A 10,149-nucleotide genomic window follows, 5' to 3' on the forward strand; every position below is an offset into this window, starting at 1 on the left:
TTTGGAGAAGACACAAAAAACTTTTTAAAAATTATTCCACAATGCTATATCTAAATTCAATGAAAGGAAAAAAGATAATCTACATACCTTGATATGTGCTTGAACACCAAAAAGATGTCGAAGCAAACATAAAAAAAACAAACAGATAAATAAAGTCAAACACAATCAGGGACAATAAATTAAGTGAGCATTAAAAAAAAAACATAAACTTCCCTTTACCTTGGCATTGGTGGGAGGGCACGTGGTGGTGCCTGGAGTAGGCAAAAAAAAAAAAAAAAAAGAAAAATAAATATTAGGAGAAAGCATATTACTTGTATTTATAAATGTAGCTTTAAATGAAGAATACTGACATGGCTTCCACACTGTACATACAGTTACTTGAGGGGATTAAAAGGGCAGTGAAAGATCACCAGTTGTTTGTATCTGCCCTGAACACAAAGGGATTTCTTATTGTCTCTACAATATAGCCAGTGTAATCTGCCATTGAATGTAAATACATCAACCACTGACATCTAGTGTAAGGACACGACGACAAAAACCAATGCAATACTGGACAGGAAATTTCTTTGTAGTCACATTATATGTACAATACCTGCCTTATCACACAACACTGTCGGTCTGTGACAATGAAAAGATTTACATATATACCTATTATTTCACAACATAAAAGGGAAGAGAAAGCAATATCAGGAAAATGGTTGTGCTGTTACATAGCTGCCACATCTGCGGCAATGTGAAATCTAGAAAACAACATACAGGTACCTACCACTTGCCGCTTTGCCATCGTCAAAAGTCAGTATTCATGTAGGATGCAGGACAGGTCCTTTACACAACACTGGTAACGCAGATCTTCTTAACCCCCCCCCCCCCCCCAGAAATATCCTCCAGATAAACTCCCGGATTATAAAGGTTAGAACCTTCTGTCCTTTATGAACAGGTCACAGCTTTTATACAACGCAGAGTAGACTGCTAGGATAACAATGGGTGACACACATCATACAGACTGTATCAAACTGTAAGGGTATGGCACACAAAAGTGAACTAGTATGTATCTCCAATGAGGCATGATGAATGTACAATGCAAAGTGATATATAGTGCTGTGTATATGAGGTAATAAACACAATCTCTATGAGCCTTCTAGCTTTATAACAAAAGGGCTGTTAAAGGGCTGGGGGCAGTCTAACCACTTCACTACTACATGGATTGCTCCAAAGGGAATTGCTGGTAATGTACATACAGAGTGAAGCACACTATAACACACTTTTCCCAGCAATATCTAGAGTTGGTCGGGGTCTGAACAGTCAGATCCTGAGCGATCAAAACTTTTGACGTCTCTGTCTGACACGTTAAATGTTCTTCTAAATTACAGGGACACTGTAAGACACTGTAAGGCTGTTGGCTGTCCGGGCATGCTGGGAGTTGAAGTTTTGCAACATCTGGAGGGCCAAAGTTTGAGACCATTGCTTTAAGGGATTTTAACCCATTATAAATGCGGATGCTAATGAACCAAGGCCATATATAGTAGAGAGATTAATAGGGCTGCCCTCCTCCACTTATTTATTAATGAGCACTCTTCCTCTCATCCTTGCACATATAGCTAGAGATGAGCGACGTTACAGCAATTCGATTCGTCACGAACCTCATGGCTCGGCAGTTTCTGACTTTAGCCTGTATAAATTAGTTCAGCTTTCAGGTGCTCCAGTGGGATGGTAAAGGTGGATACAGTCCTAGGAGAGAGTCTTCTAGGACTGTATCCACCTTTTCCAGCCCACCTGAGCACCTGAAAGTTAAGCTAATTCATGCAGGCTAAAGTCAGCAACCGCCGATCCATGAGGTTGCATATACAACCTGAATTCGGACTGATCCCGGCCAGGCATAGTCCGAATTCTGTCAGCCTGCACTCGCCCCCTAGCTGTCAATCAGACAGGCGGGAGCGCTATGAACGCCGGGGCTGCGCGCATTGGCCCCCTGGCCTCGCGCCGACCCCGCCTTCTGGCATATAAGTGCGGCAGCGCGCACTGAATCTCAGTGCTGTGCTGCTGCTGCCTCAGAACGCATGTGTCCTGTACTTGGGTATGTCTAATCTGAGGTCTTATATGAAAGAAAATTTCAAGTAAAACAATATAATGGCTGCATGGGAGTGGGGGGGGGGGGGGGGGAGTTGTTTCGGGGGGAGGTGGCGGCCGTAACAAAGATATATTGTTTACAACACAGGGTGCCTCCAGTTGTTTCACCACTACAACTCCCAGCATGCCCTGACAGCCAATAGATTTCAGGGCATGCTGGAGTTGTAATTGTGAAAAAGCTGGAGGTACACAGTTAGGAAAACAATCACGGCCTGTATAGATAAGCTAAGGGCAGAAGTCGGCCCCCAGCAGGCATCAGTGACGTCAAAGTCTGCCTGGTAAGTGAGCACACTACCAGGTAGAGAAAAAGCCATTTCTAAGATAGTAAAAAAAAAATTTAAAGGCAGGGAAGGGGGGGATGGTTTAGGGATCAGGGATGTGGAATTCCTATCGCCCAATGCCCGAGACATGCAGTTCCGGGCGCCGGACAGGTGAATTTTTCAGGAAGGCTTATCTCTGATTCCCTGGTGTCCATGGCTCTGTCATTGATAGAGCCTGGCTGGACTAGGCTCTATCAATGGATCGCAGAGCAAACAAATCAATGGAGTTCAATAGAACTCTATAGATCTGTATGAGGAATCCTAATGATTCCTCCTAAAAGTCCCCTAAAGGACTACTAAAGTGTAAAAAAAAAAAAAAAAGGTTTAAATAAAAGTTTAAAAAAGACACACATTAACTTCTTCCATATTAAAAGTTCAAATCACCACCTTTTCCTATATTAAAGGGAACCAATCATCAGATTTTACCCTATATAACGCTTGGCAAAGCGTTATATAGGGTAAAATCTTTATTTTCACCATTCCCGGGGGACGCTCCTGCCCCCAGGGATGGTGAAGATATGAAGTTATAAACTAGTCACCGCCGCAAGTAGTCACCTGGGCGGGGGGCTCTTCTCATCTGCTCCCGTTCTTCGGCCGGCAGCGACGCCCTCTCCGCTTGATTGACGGGTCGCGTCATCATTCCGCTCACTGAACAGATGGAGCAGAGTGATGACGCGGCCCGTCAATCAAGCGGAGGGGGCGTCGCTGCCGGACGAAGAACGGGAGCAGATGAGAAGAGCTCCCCGCCCAGGTGACTACTTACGGCGGCGACTAGTTTATAACTTCATATCTTCACCATCCCTGGGGGCAGGAGCATTCCCCGGGAATGGTGAAAATAAAGATTTTACCCTATATAACGCTTTGCCAAGCGTTATATAGGGTAAAATCTGATGATTGGTTCCCTTTAAAACATGTAAACATAATAAAAATAAATATTTGGTATCGCTGTGTGCGCAATTGTACGAAATTTTAAAATATTATGTATCCCGTACGGAAAATTACGTAAATAAAAAAAACAAAAACACAGAATTACAATTTTTATAATATCCCAGAAAAAAAGTTAAAAGCGATTAAAAATTCAGGTCAATACCAAAATGGTACCAATACAAAAAACAGATTATGGTGCAAAAAATTTGCCCTCATACAGCCTCGAAAAAAATAAGCTACAGGGGTCAGAAAATGGCCCATTTTAGCCTTAAGGACCAGACCAATTTTATTTTTGCATTTTAGTTTTTTCCTCCTCGCCTTCTAAAAATCATAACTCTCTTATATTTCCATCCACTGACCCATATGAGGGCTTGTTTTTTGCGTTACCAATTTTACTTTGTAATGACATCACTTATTTTACCATAAAATGTATGGCGCAACCAAACAAATATTATTTATGTGGGAAAATTGAAAAGAAAACTGAAATTTAGCAAATTTTTGAAGGTTTTGTTTTCACGCGGTACACTTTCCAGGAAAAATTTAAGGTTTTCGTTATTCTGTGGGTCAATACGATTAAAATGATACCCATCATTATATGCTTTTCTATAATTGTACCGCTTAAAAAAAATCTCAAACCATTTTAACAAAATTAGTATGTTTGAAATTGCCCTATTTTGACCACCCATAAATTTCAAATTTTTCTGTATATGGGGCGATATGAGGGCTCATTTTTTGCGCCATGATCTGTAGTTTTTATCAGTACCACTTTGATTAGGTTTTACTTTTTATAAATTTTTGGGGAATAAAATGTGACAAAAAAGCAGCAATTTTGGACTTCTTTTCATTTTTTTACATTTATGCCGTTCACCGTATGGGATAATTAACGATATATTTTAATAGTTCAGACTTTTAAGCATGCAGCGATACCAAATATGTGTATTAAATTTTATTTTTATGCTTTTTTGGGGGTAAAATGGGAAAAACGGACGTTTTACTTTTTTATTGGGGGAGGGGATTTTTCACATTTTTTTTTACTTTTTTATTTTACATTTTTTTACTTTTTATGTCCCCATAGGGATTCATTGCAATCAGTTGATTGCTAATACTGTGCAGTGCTATGTATAGGACATCTTATAGTGTATTATAGGTCATCTTCTGCTCTGGTCTGCTCGATCGCAGACCAGAGCAGAAGACCCCGGGAGACGGCCGGAGCCAGGTGAGGGGACCTCCGGCCGTCATGCTGGATGATCGGATCCCTGCGGCAGCGCTGCGGGCGATCCGATCATCCGTGCAAAGTACCGCACAGCTGCATATGCTGTGATCTGTATTGATCACGGCATCGGAGGGGTTAATGGCGGACATCCGCGCGTTTATGTAGTAGTTAGTTTATGTAGTAGTTAGTTATGGCTATTATAGGGCAAGGAGGAAAAAACCGAGTGTAAAAGCGAAAATTGCCCAGGACAAGTAGATCTTCATGAGGGACAAGTAGATTTTGCTCCTTTCCCGTAGAAAAGTAGCTTTTTAATTAAATTTCCACACCCCTGGGGATAGATGGGCAATAGGCAGGGACAGGGGAAAAAATAAATAAAAAATAAAGGATGGTGGGAGCTACTCTTTAAGCAACATACAGACTTATACAAGGCTACCAATGATTCTACATCTGTACAGTGTGATATATTGTTCTCAAACCAAGTTCATCTCCTTCCATTCCTTTCCTAAAACAATCCAATCTGACAGCTGTACTTCCTGGTAAGAAACGCAGACATTATCGGACACCAATGGATAGCTGTTAGGGAATAAAAGCAATCTGCACTCTTTCTGGAGCTTATGGTGGTTGCCAAAATTTTAAAATCAAGAAAGTTGCTGAGTGGTCCCCGCAACAGATGATTATGAGTAGACTGTATTCTTCATAAGGTATTATTCACCAAATGGCAATATTTAATAGCTTCAATCAAAAATACAAAACAGAGCAACCACCGAAAAAATGCATTGATAACATGTTTCTGATCACGATCCTTAAAGTGTACCTGTCAGATTTCACAAAAAAAAAGTTACTCAGTACCTAATTCTGACCATGTATAACCTGTCACCTATATTTATGATAAAAATCCCTCTTTTCCTAAGCTCACAGTGTTAGAAATCCTCTCTGGGGAAGGGGGCGTGTCCCTTTCTTGTGGTGGTGGAAGATGATTGGTGCATCTGCTCCTGCAGCCTTGTCCATCAGTCATCTCTTGTCCATGACTCATAGACAAGCATGATGCTGCTGCAGGACTACTTAGTGTCCCAGTAGGTATGCAAGGGTATGTTCACACAGCCGAATGTCCATGCGGAGTTTCGCCTGAATATTCCGCGCAGACATTCAGCTGTAGCAGAGTCCCCTTAATTTCAGTGGGGTTCTGCTGCCCTGTTCACACGGTGGAGTTACCCCTTCCAGTCCTTTTCTGTTTCAAGAAAAGCTGTGTAAAAACTATACCAATGATTCCCAACCAGGATGCCTCCAGCTGTTGCAAAACTACAACTCCCAGCATGCCCGGGCAGCCTTAGGCTGGGGGTTATAGTTTTGCAACTGTTGGAGTCACCCAGTTTGGGAAACACTTCACTAGATCCATACACTTCTATGAAATGATATAGCTCAGTCAATCATCCCATCATCCCACACTGCTGTTTAGTATGTCCCCTCAGCACTGGAAGCACCAAACCATCATGGGAACATGCATATTACCATTATCTCCCTGTTACTAAACATTCACATTTCCACTGTGCAAACAGTTCTAGATTCTCACCCAACTTTCCCATAAACAGATGTCACTAGGAAACACCTGAACCGAATTCATAATGACTCTTATTGTGAAGAAAGGACTGTATCCATTCACTGTGAATGTTGTATCCTGCTACTACGTGCACATCATGTAACACAATAACAGTATTCTCTGCTGGACTCATGCGTCTAGTACAGTGTTTCCCAACCAGGGTGCCTCCAGCTGTTGCAAAACTACCAACGGCTGTCCGGGCATGCTTTGAGTTGTAGTTTTGCAACAGCTGGAGGCACCCTGGTTGGGAAACACTGGTCTAGTATGATGGATATAAGGGCAGACATAGCGCTCACCCGGGTCCTGTCCATAGTACGACGTCTGCCTTATACCGCGATCACAAGCTGCAGCATAAGAGCTTCTACTCCGTTGCCATGAGAACCCAGGCACGGTAACTACTTCCGGTGTCACCTACAACTTCCGCTTTTTGCTCCCATTGGGCTGCAGAATGCTGATGTGTGATTAGTCAGCAGAAGCTGTTTCCATTGGCTGTTATCATCACGTGCCGCACTGTTGGGGCAAGGTTGTGTCTAGAGGAAAGATGGTCTAGGTGGGTTCTTTCTACAGCATCACGAGGCTGGAGTTGGTTTCTTATTCGAGTATTGTCTTATAGATGACTAATAAACCTTTTCTCCTCTTACTTCTCAGCAGTAAATCTGTTTTTTATACATAAATGTTGAATATTATTTGGGAACAATCAAATTCAGAAAAAAAAAATCCGGATTGTTTGTGTTTTTGCTGAAAAAAAAACAATGCACTTTTTTTCAGTGTTAACTTTCCAGTAGTGTGTTGTGTTTAGCCAAATTAATTGGTTCCAGGACGACCATTGTATGTTGAAACTAGAGATGAGCGAACTTACAGTAAATTCGATTCGTCACGAAAACTTATCCTGCGTAAATTAGTTCGGCCTTCAGGTGCTCCGGAGGGCTGGAAAAGGTGGATACATTCCTAGGAAAGAGTCTCTTAGGACTGTATCCACCTTTTCCAGAGCACCTGAAAGCTGAACTAATTTATGCAGGGAAAGTATCAACTGCCGAGCCGAGAAGTTTGTGACGAATCGAATTTACTGTAAATTCGCTCATCTCTAGTTTTATCCATTGTATGTTGAGACCATAACTCTATGGAAACCTGGTAATTGGTACTGAAGCCACCAAAATGTCGTCAAAAATGAAAAGGTGAGGGCTAAAGAAAAATAAATAGATAACTAATAGAGATAAAGCAAATCCTTACATATAAAAGTAAGAAAGATCTGCTGGGAGCTGTAAATCACTGTCTATGTCAGTGTTTCCCAACCAGGGTGCCTCCAGCTGTTGCAAAACTACAACTCCCAGCATGCCTGGACAGCCAACGGCTGTCCGGGCATGCTGGGAGTTGTAGTTTTGCAACAGCTGGAGGCACCCTGGTTGGGAAACAATGGTTTATGAAGAGGACAGGAGCTTCTTCAGGTTCCTATACAGGTTCCTAGGAAAGAGTCTTCTAGGACTGTATCCACCTTTTCCAGCCCATGGGAGCACCTGAAAGCTGAACTAATGTATGCAGGATAAGTCATCAACTGCCGAGCCGAGAAGTTCGTGACAAATCGAATTTACTGTAAGTTCGCTCATCTCAACTTACTTTGTGTTCAAAGGAGCAGCTCATTCTCTGGCACAGGTAAGGAGTAGTACAGGATTTGTAGTTCCTCCCTGTACTGTAGGGGGCGCTACCAGACAGCCGGTCAGTGCATGCACTTTAGTAATACAGGGGTTTTACCAGTAAAATGCCCATTCTGATTGGTCAGTTCCTCCAGTTGTGAAATGTCTCACAGATCTCGACTGTCTGTAGCATTGTATGTTGAGTCTGGTTTCAAGTTACAATGGTCCAGAAAAGAACATTGTATGTTGAAACTATTGTATGTTGAGGCCATTGTAAGTTGAGGGATCACTGTATAGAGATCGCTGCCTTACTGCGATGGGCAAGAGGTATACAAGGTAAGACCTACATAGCTCAGTTCTACTAGGAACAGGGATTCTGGTCAGTATAGTGACAGGCACTGGGCACCACGGTAAACTGTACGGCTGGCGAAGGTAAGTAGTGATGCTGCCACTTAAACTAACATAATGTTTTTCTTGCTTTTTTTTCCCCCCTCCCATAGACTTTCTTGCAAAAACACACCATAGTCTCAGCATGCTGCAACTATGAGAAACTACCGGTGAGAGCAGGGAAAAAAATGCCAAAATCAAAAACACAAAGTGGGTTTGGCCTTTTTAGAATTTCCTATTGACTCCCTTGACAACATCTGACCGCAGCATTTCTTCCGCAAAAAAAAAAGTGCAGTGCAGCAATTGTGGCATACTTTTGCGTTTTAGCCTAATAAACCATGTATGTTTTTCTAAATGACATTTCCAGATAAGCATAATATGGCCGCACGTCTTAGCCCGACTGTGGGTCTAATTGCCCAAACAGAAAGCATCATTGCTCCCTATGTTGCGGTTACTTCATTAGACCTGCGGCAGGCCTGGGACTTGCCCGGGAAATGCATCTATACTATGCTCGGCTGTAACTTGCCTAAGCATCAAGAGATTTTCCAGGTGTTCTGATTAAAAAGGGGCCACTGTGCTGGAAGCCCCCTGTTCAGATATGTGCGGTCTGGAAGCATGACAAGGCATTCTATGCATTCAATAACATTTCCTGCTATAAATCACTTATATCTTCACATATAAAAATATTATGGACACATGATAAATTTTTCAAATGTTTTATTCATCACTGGCATGATAGGAAACCAAATATTTTTTAGATAGTAATATGAAATAAGACAACTGCATTATCACAATTGGCCAGAAGGTGGCACACAAAGTTCTAATATGTATACTTTAGAGTCTTAAAGGGGTATTCCAGGGGGGGAAAAAATGGATTTTTTTTTGTATCAACTGGCTCCAGAAAGTTAAACAGATTTGTAAATTACTTCTATTCAAATAATCTTAATTCTTCCAATAATTATCAGCTGCTGAAGGTGAGTTGTTCTTTTCTGTCTGGCAACAGTGCTCTCTGCTGACATCTCTGCTTGTCTCGGGAACTGCACAGAGTAGAAGAGGTTTGCTATGGGGATTTGCTTCTCCTCTGGACAGTTCCCGAGACACATGTCATCAGAGATCACTTAGACTGAAAAGAATAATTCAACTTCAGCAGCTCATAAGTACTGAAAGGGTTAAGATTTTTCAATAGAAGTAATTTACAAATCTGTTTAACTTACTGGAGTCGGTAGATGCACAAATTCAGGCTTAATATACAGCAAAAAAAAAAAAAAAAAAACTGGCATACATGCTTTGAGATACATATTTTATGTGTTTTAGGTTGGTCTCACACATAGCATTTTTTTTGTTTAAAAAAAACCCACCAAATTTATGGGCCGTTTTAAAAATCCATCCACTGGACTCCTAAGAATAGAAGGAACAGGAATTTATTTCTTAAATGACAGGTTATATTAAATCTTTTTCCATAACTATACATATCTGCTCGGCTCTTCCTGCTATACATGATGGCAATAGACTATATAGCCCAGTCTTTTCCAAACAGTTGGGGAGATATATCAAAACCTGTGCAGAGAAAAGCAATCTGATTGGTTGCTATATGCAACTGGTCAACTTTTCCTCTGCACAGGTTTTGATACCCCGCCCCCCCCCCCCCCCCCGTGTGTCTCCATCTGTTGCAAAACCACAACTCCCAGCAACTCCACTCTTGTCCCGAGTTTGTGTGTGGTATTAGGCTAAGGTTACCACTTGTTTTTTTTTTTAAATACCAGCAAAAACACCAGAAAAACTGACAGCTTTTTCCAGCGTTTTGGCAGTTTTTCTGGCGTTTTTGATGGTGTTAGTGTTTTTTTCTGCCTTCATGGTATTACTCCATGAGTCTGATGCAGAGCTCCCGGCCCACAGAGTCTAAAGGAGGTAAAGACTGATACACAGCATCACTACTCAATGATACAC

At 41.7% G+C, this 10,149-nt stretch overlaps 1 protein-coding gene across 1 annotated transcript in view; it reads right to left on the bottom strand.

The window, feature by feature from the left end:
- TMEM237 (transmembrane protein 237) overlaps positions 1-6,617 on the bottom strand; it is a 46,558-nt gene extending 39,941 nt beyond the window's left edge. Inside the window, exons 1-3 of the mRNA XM_056536193.1 lie at positions 6,481-6,617; positions 220-251; positions 88-98 (exon numbers count right to left, since the gene is read on the bottom strand). Of these exons, the coding sequence (XP_056392168.1) occupies positions 88-98; positions 220-251; positions 6,481-6,495 (58 nt within the window). The 5' untranslated portion in view covers positions 6,496-6,617. The remainder of the gene's footprint in view (positions 1-87; positions 99-219; positions 252-6,480) is intronic.
- Between the last annotated feature and the right edge of the window lie 3,532 nt (positions 6,618-10,149).

The sequence above is a fragment of the Hyla sarda genome, chromosome 8, assembly GCF_029499605.1.
Source record: "Hyla sarda isolate aHylSar1 chromosome 8, aHylSar1.hap1, whole genome shotgun sequence".
Classification (NCBI taxonomy): Eukaryota; Metazoa; Chordata; class Amphibia; order Anura; family Hylidae; genus Hyla; species Hyla sarda.